The 16156-nt window shown below is 35.3% G+C and overlaps 1 protein-coding gene across 1 annotated transcript in view; it reads left to right on the top strand.

Annotated features, from left to right (window-relative positions):
• Positions 1 to 782: 782 nt before the first annotated feature.
• LOC128985541 (ATP-binding cassette sub-family G member 4) overlaps positions 783 to 16156 on the top strand; it is a 49509-nt gene continuing 34135 nt past the window's right edge. The window contains exon 1 of the mRNA XM_054405131.1: positions 783 to 1103. Coding sequence (XP_054261106.1) covers positions 1075 to 1103 — 29 coding nt within the window. The 5' untranslated portion in view covers positions 783 to 1074. The remainder of the gene's footprint in view (positions 1104 to 16156) is intronic.

Raw genomic sequence — 16156 nt, forward strand, 5'->3', positions numbered from 1 at the left:
ATGAAGAGTGATAGTTGAATTAACTAATATTGTTGTTGCTAGCATAGTGGTTATAGCACAGATTAAAGGAGTAGACATACTCTATACTCCTATACCCTATACATGTCCATACTCCTTTTATTTATGGTTATAGCACCTCGGACTTTGTTGCAGGAACGGGATGGACCAAGGCCCCACTAGAAAAAACTGTTTTTCTAGTGGGGCCTTGGATGGACGCGGGTTCCATTCATGGCACATCCAAACAAGATTAGTGGGTTTGGACAGCTTTCCCTTAGAAGCGCTTATCTTACGTTGACTTTAATCAAAATACCACTGGCGAAGGGGAAAATACATACAGGGTCCCGGTTGCATAAACCACAGCGCCAAAAACATTTTTGTCCTACTGTATAATGCCATTGAATTATTATTATCTATGTATAGTCCCCACTCAGAAATAAATAAACTCCATGATTTTACGTTTTACACCATACTTTAACTCGTAGTACTGTAGGCTAAGTATAAAGTAAATAGTTTATGAACAAATTACGTTTGTGGCTAGTTGTTATGATTTAATACAGGACACTTAAGTAGTCTTAGAGCCCGAACTGGAACAAAATTAATTTGAGACAATGGGGTTTCTTATACACTCTTTGTAATGTTCTGAAAATATTATTTTTATACTCCTGGCTGGCTGTCTCTGAGGAAAAGGCTGCACATATGTTTGTTCCCTAGTTCCCTGTTCCCCTCCTACTGTCCAAGTCGATCAGTTTGAGGATAGAGGATCAGATGTTTTTAGTTCAGCAGACTGCAGGCAGACAGAATTCAGATCCAGATGGTAATGAATGGAGCACTGATCGTTACTGTCATAACAAAACAAATCTAATCAGGTTATATTATTGTTTTTTTACTCAATCGTGTAGAAATTGCAGGACTCATTAGTGCATTGTGTAATTTACTGTTTCCAAGTAATTATCCTACGTTATTTACAAGAGTATTTTGAACGGAATTGTGAAAATAGGTCACAGTGATTTTGTAAGGTTTCATGTTTGCTAGGTTGTTAAGAGACATTCTTCAGATAGTTTGTTAACATAACAAATGGATACATTCATCTTAAACAACAACAAGTAAGTTATCTTAATTATTATTAATAATAATATGACATTAATAGTCAATAGTTGAGTTTCTCTTTGGTCCCAGATAGGCGAGCTTTTTTTGGAGCTAAGTGTTGATGTAAAAGTGTACAATAACTGTAAAATGTAAATTTGAAATTAATTTAACTCCTTACATTAATGCTAAGTTATCTTAACTAAGTATTAGGTAACTTTGACTGTTCTGTAAGTAGGCCTACTCCTTATGCTAGTGCCGTAGAGTGGCGTAATATTGTGTGTGTCGTTCCATAATAAAATTGCAGGTGTCATTCCGAGTGATTTGATTAGCCTATCTACCGTCTGGACTATTGGTTTTTGGTATTTGTACGCTTTGTTGAGTAAAACGATTCTTTGCCTGTTGGTGACATCAAAGTTGACAATTCATGCTAACTTAGGCTACCTACTTTGGAAAATAGAGCACAAATCTTGTTAAGAATAATTTTCATGTAACATTTTAGCGAATTTCCCATAGACCTATAGGGAATAAGCTATTACCGTAGTACTCATGGTAAGACCTGGACCCGGGACCGATTTGCTTTTTTGTTTTGAGGTCCCTAGAGGCCTCACTGTAAACACCATTGCCACGATTGAAATTGTGACCGGGGGCGTAACCGGGATCGATTGAAAATAATAAAAATACTTTAGTGAGAGGTATAAGAATGTTTAATCATTATTCAAATAAAGTGGATGGACAATATGATAAAGATAATAATAAAGACAATAATAAAAATGGATGATAAAATAATTACAGGCTCCTTTTATTTAAGTAGGCCTAAGCAAATGAAATTTATATATCAAACTCTAATAATTATATAATTCTTTTTGACACGTTAATATATTCAAACAGGAATTTAATAGTAACTATATTTATTCACACAAATTGTAAATGAAATCAATTATTATAAAAATTATTACAATTAACATCAATCAATCACTGACTTTAAAAAGTTAAGTTAGCCTGGACAATCACAAAAATTATAAAGTTGAAATATTAATAAAGTAATCGCCTTACCAAAAACCCGGAGACCGGCGAAGTGTCCCCGTCAGATGACTGGGGCCAAGTGTCTTCCTTTCGGTCAACTCCGACCTCAGTCCCTCCAAAGTACAATTGCTAAGTCTACGGTTTTTGTGGGTCGGTCGATTGAGCAAGCTACGTGCCATCAAGAATTCTGTCTACTAAATGCCAATGTTCTGACACTGGTATATGCATTGTGAAATCCATTTACCAGGTCTTTTACTTTTGAAATATAATCCCAAAATTTAGAAAATAATTTTTGGTGACTACCCGTCACATTTCAAATTCAAATTCATATGGCCGGCCGCACACTGATCAGACAAAATGTCTTCGAAAGACGTCGGAAGTGAGTGGCCTACCATGCAGTTAAATGATGAGACAGAGTCTTCAGACGTGTTGTTTTGTCTGAAGACGTTTATGGGTGTTCTTGTGATCGCCTCCAATATTTCGTCTGAAGCCAAAACGCGGTCAGACAAACAGTTCTGCGCATGCGCGGATGGGGGATACAGTAGCTTACACGCACTCGCACTATCACCATTGATTTTATATCTACCACAGTTGCATAGGACTTGCTCTATTAGTGGAGTAACAATGTCGTCTGAAGAAAATAGTTCTAAAGTGGGTCATATTTACGTTAATATACGAGTAATATTCATTGTAAAATAATTATAAAATTTGGCAGCATCAGCTCGTAACTCCGCAGTGAACCGAATGTTCCATTTTGATTAATGAGATGAACCCAATGCTCCCTTCCTTCGTTTGGTTCTGCAAGTTGTATAAAGTTTCAAAACATAATTGCTACGTCCACTTCCTCCATCCATTTTATTAACACCATACAATCTCTGGCTTTTCACAACACTGGTCTACAGGTGACTGAATTTAGTTTTCCCTCTAGTTTTTTTCTTTTGTCTCAGACCACCGCACACCAGTGCGACATTTTTGTTTTCCGACAAAAAGTTTTGTCGAAAGAAAGATGTTTTGTCTTATCAGTGTGCTGCTGGCCATAGGCTAAATATATGTGTCCGTTAGCAGGATGACTCGAGCAAAAATTATCCAGTTTTAATGAAATTTGGTACAAACGTATAGGCTAAACCTACATTTATTCAAATGAGTTCGCCAACCAGCATGATCGGACTTTGGGAACAGAGATTTATCCCCTGGGGTAAAAATAGGGTTTTCCCATTTTTGACCCTGAAAACACAAATTTTCACATTTTCTTTCCTAACCATTTTGTAGAGCTTAAAAAAACAAATTATTTAGTATGTTGTGTTGAAGTGTTATTATGCGCCTAATGGTTACGAAGAAAATTCCAAAAAATTGTAAATTTAAAAAAATTGATGTTATTTTTATAGAGAATGAATAAGTCAACTGTTGTAGTTGCTTGTTTCTGAAGATATTTTGATCAAATTTGGAAAATACTATAATTTATTACTAAACTACAGTATGTCATTAACATTTTACAACAAAAAACACTTTTTACCCTCCCTGTTGCAGCAAACCTAAGTACCGGTACTCGGTAAACTAATTTTATTTAATTAGCCTGATTTCATTTTCAATTAGTTCCATTTAAATAACATTAGGTTTAACGAGTACCTAGGTATTGCTACAAAAACAGGGAGGGTAATAAAGTGTGTTTTTAGTAATATTAATAGCTTAGTAAAATAAATAAATTAACCAAGTTTGACCAAAATATATCCATAAATACCCCCGCCGCAGCAAACCTACAGACTAAGCAAATTTTCATTGTCTTAATTGATTTCCAATTAAATCTATTTAAATAACATTATTTTTAACGAGTACCTAGATTTGCTGCTAAGCAAAATAGTAAAGTGTGTTTTTTTAGTAAAATATTAATAACTTGGTATAAAATAAATAAATTTAAACCAAGTTTGACCAAAATATATAAATATAATACCTATATATATCCTATATATAAACAAGCAAACTACAAAATTTTACAATATTCAGAATAAGAATAACATGGAATCTTAATTTACAACTTTTTGAATTTTTTCTGTTATTAATAACAGTACAAAAAAAAACACTTTGATACACTACATTTTTTATTTAATCTCTTTAAAAAGGTTTAGAGAGAAATTGGGAAATTCTTATTTGTTTTGAGGGTCAAGTTTATCCCGCCATACAGCTATAAATCAAATTTCATCAAAATCAGACAAAAATTACTCAAGTTATCGCGTTCACGGACACATATTATATACATCAAATAACATAAAAAGCATTTTGAACAGATGGTGTTTTTGGCCTCTGGTTACATTAAAATGAAAAAAGTAAATCGGACCCGGACCTAGGTCTTACCTGAGACCTACGGTAATAACTACTTTCCTATAGGGAAATTCGCAAAAAAAATTAATAATTCTGTTAGAAAAATTTAATGATTTTAAACAAAATTAATCACAACAAAATGTGCATATATTCAACCTGTTGAGTTTGCAAAATTCAGTAATTTACTAGTGATGAAATCATCACTCTCATCATCAAGAATGATCTGACTTTCACTTTCATGTCCAGGAAGGCCTCATTGCGGTGTCGTAGTTTTCCCTTTATTTTTCAATCATAGCTGTAGCATGTCAGCAATAATGAATTTCTCATCAATATTGTATCACATGCTATTATTTATACCTATAGAGAATTCTTAAGGAAATTTTGTTGAGTAAAAATGTTATCAGGCCAACGGGAATTCGCGTAGTCTGTAGGTTTGCCACGGCGGGGCAATGTAAATGGCTATTTCAATTTCTTGCTCCCGCGATCACGGCAACATCGTGATCATTTCCCGCGATCGCGCTTTTCTTACAATACAATACGTCCTTAAAGTAAGTCAACTGGACGATCGGCCTTACTAGTAGCACAGACAATGGAGTAAACCATTAGACCATTAGACATTAGAGTACAGTATTATATTGTCTTTGCTAGTAGGCTCCTGGCGATTATATTTTCATATTCTGATCCTGACTTTGTCAAGTCCTGATGATTTTTACCTCAGTTAAGTACCTGATCTAGCTAGCTTACGACAAATTGTAATGATTTAAATCATAGGCGTTTTGGCTTGTTGAGACCCCAAAACGAAAAACGAAGCAGTTCCACGAAGACTACGGCAATATATTATACTAGTATTTTATGAACTAAAAACGACAAAACTTAGGGGAATGTATACAATCACAATTTAAATCATAAAAATTTACCCTATTTATTTAACCCTAAGAGAACAATATACTAAAAGAACTGATTGAACGGCTTTCTCCAGCTGTTCCTCTTCAAAATCTTTATATTTTCTTGATCATAGTTGCATAAGTAGCCCCGGTTTACGGTAAACATAATCTTTTATCCATAAGAAATACATTGGGATTTTGATGGCCTGTGGGGCAAAGCCCGAGGACGTTTATTACAGGATTTGGTGAAAGGAAGCATATACACAAACATTACTTCATTTTGACACATCGTTTGTAAAAATCCGTCCATTATTACTGGAGGAGTAGTGTTTCGTAGAAATCGCCTTCATGTATTATATATAAGGATTTCACTATAGGGAATTCGTTAAAAGAATCCAATAGCCAAAATCAAACTCCTGTTTCCACCACAAGATTTCCCAGCGTGAAGTGACCAGGTGTAAAAATAAACATTCAGTGTATAATTTCTCCACTGTAACTTCCATTCGCTCGGCCACCTTTGCTGGATATGATTGCATATGGTTGTCATGTCGTTTTCCTGGTTTCAACCTCATATGATGTAACTATCCTACGGAAGACCTGCAACCAACAGCCGGCACCAGACGTTCAAGACGCAAGACCGACTCTGGCGAAACGAAAGTCACTTTCCCTCGTACAGTCCGCTCTGTATAATCTCAGCTCGGACTGTACCCGTACCCCATTGGAGGACGAGTGACGTAAGGGCCCTTTCACACGAGGCCACTGGTGGCGGCCACCGGTGTCCGCCACCAGTTACCGGCCGGGAAACTGCAGTGGATGATACAGGCAACTTACAAGCCACTCCACTTCAGCCACTGTACAATGATAGTTGTGAAAATGCTGTTGAACAATGAACATCTCCTTCTTCTCGCGTTGATAATAAAAAAATAAGGCAAAGACACAGGCGTACTATACCGAATTGCCGGTTACTTTTCAATTTCGCAAATTAGATCTTCAGTATCCACTTTGTTTTCTACTATTTTGTTTGTTCTCTTATTCTGTTGTTTTCCTTTGTCTTTTTCTTTTTCAGCAACGTCCTCTTTATTTTTCTTCTGATCACTCATTTTCACAAACAAACAATTCAACACGAAAACACTCAACAACTACCATAGTGCGTTTGTCTTTGCAGTCTGCATTTGGACTGATTCAAAATAGTAGCTGCACGCTCATCCACGGTGGCGGCCACTGGTTGCTACGTGTGAAAGCTCCCATTTAATTCAATGCCCCGCGACGAGTTGCCGCCACTGCAGTTGCCGGCGGTTGCCGACTAGCAGTTGCGCGAGGAGACACTGCTCGGCCACTGTGTAGTGGCGGGCAACTGCAGTGGCTGCGTGTGAAAGGTCTCATTTAAAATAATGTTAAAGCTGTGGCGGGCAACCAGTGGCTGCCACCGGTGGCGGCCACCAGTGGCCTCGTGTGAAAGGGCCCTAAGTTGTAAGATGCAGACGAATCTCTCGCCATCTTATCTTTTTACCTCGAAACAAACAGGCTAATTTGGGAGTGATAATCACTAATCAGTAATTGGCGAACATTGAATTTAGATATCACAAGTTTCGAAGAAGGGAACATTTTAGTCGGACGTAATTCATGAAACATTCTTTAGATTTTTGTAATAAGATGAGATGCATACTGGGTGCATCCAAAGTCAATAGCGATAAAACATACTCCCTTAGTAGATTTCTCATCCTTATGGAACAGATTAAACCAATTTTATTGTTAGTTCTGTCCGGTATACTCGGGGTGCACTGTAGAGGTCCCCAATTTTTAAATTGCTATTTCAGTAATTTAAAACCTCGTTTAATCAAATAAAAGATCTAGTCATAAACAATAACCCGTCCCCTAGTTATATAACCAAACAGTAGGCCTAAAGCACAAATCATGAAATTGACCCTAAAATAATAGAAACTAAATGTAGTCGACACTAGCAATCAGTGCCACCGGACATGAACTAGACACGAAAACGTGCTTCAAAATAATTTACAATGATATGAGAAGTCTACTTGTGGTGGTTAGTCTACGTCAATTGTGTATACTTCAGTAACTCGACTTATTGGTGGAAAATGTAACATACTCATAATTCATTGTAATTTTTTTTAAACAGGCTTCATTGAGAATCATGTAGGCCTATCCATACGAGTGTTTGAACAAGAAACACAGAATCAAATTTAAAGTTGTGATTAAGCTAAGTTTAGACATTTGTACTCAATGCAATACAACATTATAAATATAACTACGTTAATCTCTTTAATATAATCAACATAAGAAAGACAATGTTTCCTACAGCTTGGAATGCTTTTAAGAAACAATAACGATAATCATGTATTATAAAAAGTTTAGTTTACAAACATGATTTAAAATACCTCGTAGCATTCATGTTTTTGGATATGGTCGGTAAATGTATAGTCCTCCGTTGTAATAACGTGTACTGTGTATACATACAGATTTGGTTCATAGACTCTTTAATCTTTGTATGTCCATGGAATCTTTGGCCGTAGTAAGATACGAATAGGCTAATAAATCATTACCGATAATATAATTAGATTTCGGCTGTTGAGCTGACAGTATTGACTGTGTGTTTGTTAGGTTTAGAGCAGGTTTGCAGTTTTTGTTTACATGAAGGTTCAGCTCGGAGGTTGAGGTTGCCCCTTCACATGTCCGACTTTACCTCGTCTGGACGTCCTCGGCGAAGGCCTTCCGGTCCAGCTTATGCTAATCATAAGGATGTGTTCTCTACCGCCTTGGCGATTCTAGAATTGTGAATTTACAAAGCATTGTGGATGTTAGCTCATCTTTTACTAATGGTACGTTGGGGGTGAGCTGGTCTGATGGTAGGGCTTCGGAGCCCGAGGTTCCGGGGTCAAATCCCGCCAATCACCAATGGATAATGATAATGCCGCAACCCTCAAGAACTAGCCTGAAGTATGTAACAGTTACGGCCTAGTTCGTCCTAGATTGTGAAGGTGGGATAAAATTTATTGGTACGTCAACGAATTTGTGACGATGCTCCAATATAGTGTGTGTCCAAATCGTTGTAAAAGGAAACAATTTTCTTAACTTTTCTTAAACAAATCCAATTTATACTGGAAATTTGCAATCAAAGTGTGAGCAAATCTTAGAAATGCCATCGACGTAGGAAGACAAGAAAACAAACCTAAATAACAATGAGTGTAAATAGATTATGATCTGCAATAATAATGGTGTACTTTAGTGTAGTAAAAAAATATTAAAGTGGTTTTAAAAATGGTTGAAATAGAATTCTTCTAGATCTGGAATCTTTGGAAGAGGTGGATCCCGTACAATTCTGAGGCCTGTTGATGTTGAAACAACTGGATTTTCTAGTTTCGTCTGTAGTATGCATAATCTCCTGGTTTGAAGTTAACAAATACAAATGTGCCGGGGATAAAACCTCGTGTTTTGTATGGTTGAACATATAAATGTGGCTTTATTACAAATCTCGAATTCGCAGCCGAACTCAAAGTGCAGGGTCTAATAAAAATATACAGGTAATAAATCAATTATATCGTTCTAAATCATTAAAATAGTTAAAATACTGTAACTTTTTGTTAAAAGTGTAATCTATTTTGAACCTTACTAAAATGAGTTAGGTCCATTTAGCACCATAGATAGATCAAACATACTCCCTTATGTTGGTTAGTCCAAGTTAATATCTATGATCTAATGACTAAAAAACTAATGTCACTTAAATCTTATATACTTAATACCCCGCTACAGCAAACCTGCAGGCTAAGCGAATTTCAACTTGTCTGATTACATTTTTACTAAAATATTTCCATAAATAAGACATATTTATTCCAAATTTAAATAACATTATATTTAATTAGTGCTTAGGTTTGCTGCTACGGGGAAAGTAAAAAGTGGTTTTGGACCACACGTCAATAGTATAGGATGAAATAAATAAATTTTATCAATATATCCCCGTAAACAAGTAAACTACAACAGTTTTCATTTTCTCCATAAGAATTACATGTGAATTTTAAATTACACTATTTTTTAATTTTCTCCGTAACCGTTAGGCATACAACATCATATTAATATACTAAATTATTTATTTTTGAAGCTCTACAAAACAATTTACTAATTAGAAATTGCAAAATTTTTTGTTTTTAGGGTCAAAAATGGGAAAACCCCATTTTTACCCCATAAAACCCCCCATAAACCCCCGTTCCCATGATCCGATTATGCTGGTTCGTGAACTCGTTCGAATAAACTTAGGTTTACACGTTTGTACCAAATTTCATCAAAATCGGATCATTTTTGCTCGAGTTATCGCGCCAACGGACACACGCACACACACACAGTTATATATATTTGAAGAAGGATGCTTTTGACCCTGTGTTGATATTTAAAGCTTATTAAATAAAAGTCCACTGATGTACATGTCCATTGTTCACACTCAAATTATTCAAAGCCCTCTCCCTCATATTTCCAAACAATCAGTGCTCTACCATTGAGTTTCAATGGCTCTACTCTTAAGATTCTCCTTGGAAGTTGCGATAGTCCTATGTACGACGCAATATTATAACATCATGTACTATAAACACAATACCAAGAGAATCCAATCATGTAGCTAAAACGACTGTAGGCCGTAGGCTCTCAAAATAGAAAATGATAGTTGGTGTTGACAACGATCTATTATCTAATTTCTCATTATTTTGTACTGTACGATTAATTATGACAACGGTTGTACTGTGCCGAGAATATTCATCCTCGGTTATGGCAATTACTTGAATCTTCGAATCTTGCATTGCTTCATGAATGAATTTTGATTTTTAATCGTCAACCTCCAGAAGAGTATCGACTCTCGGCTTGTTAAACAATTAAATTGAATCTTTGATCCGTAAACTATATTATTGGTCTATCTTGCATCATGAAAGAATGAATATTGATTATAAGCCAATCGTCGACCTCCAGAAGAAATCGACTCTCGGCTTGTCAAAGAAATTACACAGTCATTAATGGAACATAATTAAACATGTCATTAAGTTTAAGGGCTTATATACACGAGCTACTCAGAGGTCAGTGCGAGTGTCAAATCAAATGGTAAAACTGCTTATTTAAAGGTGCAACCACAGTTTTATAACAGAGTATTATAAATTGGTAATAAATAAGTAACTTGATTATTTGTTTTACTGAGGTCAAGTATGTTTATTGTACTTAATCCAATACTGATAATATTACGGTGCGTTATAAGTTCTGTTTTTGCGACACCTAGCGGTGACTAGACGAACTGTTGAACGACGATGGTGACACCTAGCGGTGATTAGACGAACTGTTGCAAATGACGATGGAAGAGGCGGTTATATACAGTTCGTTGTTCATTCCGACCCTGGTTCCTCCATTCGTATATAGCTTGACCGCCGAGCGTACCAGTAGTGCGATTGGCGTGACAATAATTGCAGGCGCTGAATAAATGTTGGTTTCGGAGTACTGTACTGATACTGAAATATTTATATTGTTTTCTTGTAAGGGCTTTAAATGTTAATTTCGACATGAATGCACGATCAAATTGTTAAACACACAGGGGCATTTTAAACGTAAGCGCTTTATTTTCCATTTATTTATTTGTTTGTTTTTGGATATAACTATTTTTTTTATAGCAATCGCTCTAGGCCTACGTATAAAATTGTAGTCCATAGCCAAGTAACATTTAATATACACAATCTCGGATTTTGAGGTTAGAACTGCAAATCCAAATGAGAGATTGATAATTTGTTAGGAAAAACAAAACTTTCAATGAATATTATATTCATCCATCTGCTGCAATGGAAATAGTAAATACTCCCGCCACAGCAAACCTGCAGATTAAAAAAATTTCCATTTGCCTTTTTATATTTTCACTAAAATATATCCTTAAAAATTTCACATTAATTCCTATTTAAATAACATTGGTGAGTACTTGGGTTTGCCGCTACAGGGAAGGTACAGTAGTAAGGTGTTTTATAGTTAAATCTTGATATATAACATAAATAAATTTTACAAATTTGATCAAGATCAGTTTATAAACATGCAAACTACAAAGGTTTACTTATTTTCTACAAGAATTATATAGGGATGTTCAATTCACAGTTTTTTTTTTATTTTCTCCGTAACCGTCAGTTTTACAACAATAGTTATTCTGAATACTAATTTTTCGATTTTTTTGGCTCTGAAAAATGGGTTGGAAAGAAATGGTAACGTTTTATGTTTTTAGTGATAAAATGGGAAACCTTCCGTTTTTTTCCCACAAACCCCGTTCCCATAATCCGATCATGCTGGTTCGCGAACTAGTTAGAATAAATGTAGGTTTACGCGTTTATACCAAAATCGGATAATTTTTTCTCGGACTTATCGTGCTATCGGACATATATAAATATATTTGTATGCATTTGAACGGATAGCGTTTTTGGCCTCTGGTGACCTCAAAACGAAATAGTAAATCGGTCCCGGGTCCAGGTCTTAGCTACGGTAATAGCTCTATTTGGGAAATTCGCTAAAATTTACATTATTTATTTTAATAATGGAACACTGTTAAAACACGTTGCCAGTACGTAATGAAATCCCATTCGATTAAGCTGGCGGCAAATAGCTGTTTTCTAGACTAAATCCTTGCGTGGGAAGTTCGTTAAAACAGTGTAGTGTTGCGTAAACTTAATTACAAAGTAAAACTCTACTGTAGTTATTAACTTAAGATTTTGCTAATCCCAAATTTAAAGTTTTTAAAACGTATTTAAATATGTTTTCTTGTTTAGTTACGTTTACATCCGCTGAATGTTTTAGATTAAATAACTTTCACTTATTTTGGGGGTTGGTGTACAATCTATAGTTTTAAATTGGTCGGAATATTTTGAGTTAATTAGATAGTCACATAACAAGAGTTAAACACCCCAAAACGTATTCTACTTTATTATTCGGACAGAAATTAACCTTAAAACTGTCTTATGCTGAACCATAAAGATGATAAATTTATAAAGGAATAGTTTAAATTATGATAACGCGATAAATTAGGGAAGTATTTTAAAGCCGGAAGATTCATTCCATGTCCGCTGGATCGCTGGTGTCGCATTTCTATGTCTTCATTATTTTTATAGTCAAGGGCATACAATGGATATCGGGATTTGCTTCTATATGATACCAGTCAAAGATGATACACACTCTTGATGTAATTCAACAATGGGTTAACTAAATTTTTGTATATTTGTTATTCTTGTTGTTCAGCTAAAACAATGTTAATATGCATTTCTGCATCTATATGTGTATTATGTAGTATATTTCGAGTGTATTTTGAAGTATACTTGTTATTTCTCCAATCTTTTGCCGTTCCACAAAAAATTATTCTAACCATTTACTTACTACTTCGAAATTCTAGTTTCAAGAAGATTAAGGCGAATACTGCAAACAATACCCTAAAATAACAGAAAACATTTGGTCAAAATCAGTGCATCCAATCGTAACCGGATTTGAAACACACGTAAAAGGCTACCGACAAATTGAATGATTCGATGAGAAATCATTTGAGATGGGGACCTCACCCAAGATATATAAAGAGACATACATCTTGGACCTTGCCTATGTGCGTATTTTAACCCAAATATGAATGAAGGGTGAGTGTAGAATGGAGTATGATGCCACGTGTAGCTGTAGAAAGTTTTCTTTATAAGGGTTAGTTTATTAAGGCGAAGGCGAGTGAACGATGAGGGTTAAATTAATTAAATTATACTTTGTGACTAGACTAGCCAACAAATACCAAATATTCGTAAGTACAACTGGGTTTAGTTTCGATTCAACAAGGTTTTGACTTTTCTCGATCCCTCAAGATTGAACCGACGACCTACTACCAGGCGAGCTCTCCTCTTACAGTTATTTAGTTTCAAATTGCCATGGTCATAACTGTAAAATGAAGTCCAGTGATTGTGTGACTAAATCCAGTCTGTTAACCTATTATTTCTACGAAGGCTATACGCATCCCCGAGGTATACACATTGTTTGTGGCTGAGCTGAAATAATTAACTACCCAAAGGTCACTTTCCCTGCTAATGCGTTTGTTTTCAATTTCAATGGTGTATGAGAGTTTCAATGCTTTTGAAGTTAATTTTGTAATACAAATTTGTCAATGCATTTTGAACGTTTTGTACATTTATTACAAGTGTTTTACGCTAAACAATTTAGTTTTCTGTTAAACAGTTGGAGGTTTCCATAGGGTATATTTTCTCTTGCTGAATGTGTATATTTCTACAATAGTTTCAGGCAGATGCTATAAGTTCTTTCGCGGGGCAAACCGTTTAACTTCTTAATTTTCAAGATGATCTCGTTCGCATGGCTCAATCACGTCCTGGTTGGAGCTCGTTCGCTACGCTCACTTGCCTTCAGGTTAGCTCGTTCGCTACGCTAACACGCCTCCAGGTTGAAGTTCGTTCGCTACGCTCACTCTCCTTTTGGTTGCAAATTAGCTGTTGTCATAAATGTTAAAGAAATAATAGTGCTGCACCCTGGTTGGTAATCCTTGTAACTTTAATGCTATTGAACATCATAGAACAGAACCAACTTGTTTAATTGAAACAGCTGTTAAGATTCACTAATTCCATTTCTCATAAGGTTAACATGGTAAACTCCAGAGCCACTGGGGCGGAGCCCAGAGGTCGGAGGGTAAAATCCTTTCTTAGTGAGCGTCTACTACCCAAAAGGAAGATGCCTGCCAAGTTTCAGGTTCCTAGGTCTTATGGTTTCTGAGATTTTGTGATGAGTGAGTGAATGAATGAATGAATGAATGAATGAGTCAGTGGTATTTGATCTTTATATGTATAGATCACATGGGCAAAAAGTGTCTTTTCAACCCTCGCTCATTTTCCAACGTCAGTTTCGCCTGAATGAAAAAATTTGAGCTCGGGTCAAAAAAAGTCACTTTACGCACTTTTGATGAAAGTTTCAAACAAAACATGACTCTTCGAATAAATATTTTTGCTCCGGGAGTCGAACGCTTACTTGCGAATATAAGAACGTGCTTAAAATGTGTTCCGGAGTCACGTGCCTTCAACGTTTCACGTGGGTTTCAGAGGTCTTTCTCAAGGAAAACAGAAGAAAGCTTGCTTGCTGTTGAGTGGGAAGTTATAATGTCAACATTGGATTGGATTAATTTACTGTGGTACTCATTGTGGGATTTTCACATTTGGTTCCACCCACATTTCATAAATTATTTTATTCGTTTCCGTTTAACCGATTTCGTCTAGAACCAACATATTTTTGATAGAATTTTTTTTTAAATCTGTTTTCAATTTTATACTACGTGTTTAAAAGACCAACAAATTTATCTTTATTGACGTATCAGGTAAAATGTAAACAAAGAGAAGACAGTGGTTCAAAGATCGAGGGTCACATGACTCAAATGTCATTGTTGAAGTCAAGACAATTGTACCAACTGACGACTTGTGTAACGATAAAATTACCTTGGCCTATTAATGTGTTTTTATTGTTATCTCTAAAACCACTGTAAAGTGTACTTAAGATTTAAAATTTAAAATAGTTGTAGTGGTTTGTACACAGTAATTTTAATTGATTTAAAAACATTTCATATACAGTAGATCATAAAAATAAAATGTATGAAATGTTTCTTCTCAGTATAAAATACTTTTTGGTTTTAACTATTTGCCTCTCGTTATTTCAAAACTATTTACTTTCTTAATTTTTAATCTTTAATGTAACCATTTATTTTTTAAACTAAAACTAATTGTTTTGACCTCGTAAACTATTTTTTCCTATATATACTTGTTTTCTGGCATCAAAACTAATAGGCTCAGCTTACACAGTACAATTTGATGCACTTTTTAGTTGACTTCAGCGTATTCGCTCGTTACCGATTTTGAAAACAAACCAAAACAAGTTTCGAATTTTAAAATAAGAAGAACTGCTTGCAGTGTCCAAAGGCATAAGCTTTTTTCGCCATATGGCAGCAAAAACAGCCGCTTTTTTAATACATTCGTTGCTGGTCTAAAGTAGCTCTTTTGCTCCTAGGGAGTAAAAAGCATTTTTTTGGTCCATAGGAAGTAAAAATCAGCTGTTGTAAACAGTTGTAAACTTCGAATGTATGCAATGTATCGTTATTATTTTATCGATTGAATGAATCAGTTGTTCAAACTACACTCATTTTTCCGACCTTTGCTTCGCCTCGGTCGTGAAACGTGAGCTCGGGTTGAAAAGAGTCACTTTACGCCCTAGTGCTGAAACATAATATTTCGGTGCTAACTATTTGCTTCTTCTTATTTCAAAACTATTTACATGCTTAATTCTTTAATGTAACATTTTTTAAATAACTTACAACAGTTCACCTCGTAAAAAGATGTATTTGATAAGACAGATCCTTTTTTTTGTGTATGTGCTTAGAAACATTTAACATTTAACAAGTCGACATCGGCGCTCTCGCACGTTACCGGTCATGAACGCAAATCAAAACAGGCTTCGAAACAGGAAGAATGGTCTGCTTGCAGGGTCCAATGTTATAAGTAATTTATTTGGCCACCACTAACATATAAATGCATTTGCTATATCAGTAGTACATGCTGAGTTGTACATGTTGTGGTTGGATATACCAACCACAATAATTTCCTTACAATAAAACCCAAGATTATACAAAATAATTTGAAAAGTAAATCAATTGTGAGGAATTCAATCGCTGGAACCCGTTGTTATTTGTCGGAGCACTAGTCAAATAATATTTGTTGACAAAACAACCATCTTCTCGCTATCCTCCGGAACAGTTCCTACTGGTTTCATTTAAAATATTTACTGAATATTTACAAGTTAACTTTTATATAACACAT

This window comes from Macrosteles quadrilineatus, unplaced genomic scaffold (assembly GCF_028750875.1).
Source record: "Macrosteles quadrilineatus isolate MER2022 unplaced genomic scaffold, UCM_ALF_1.0 Scaffold_2__2_contigs__length_208266976, whole genome shotgun sequence".
In the NCBI taxonomy this organism is placed as follows: Eukaryota; Metazoa; Arthropoda; class Insecta; order Hemiptera; family Cicadellidae; genus Macrosteles; species Macrosteles quadrilineatus.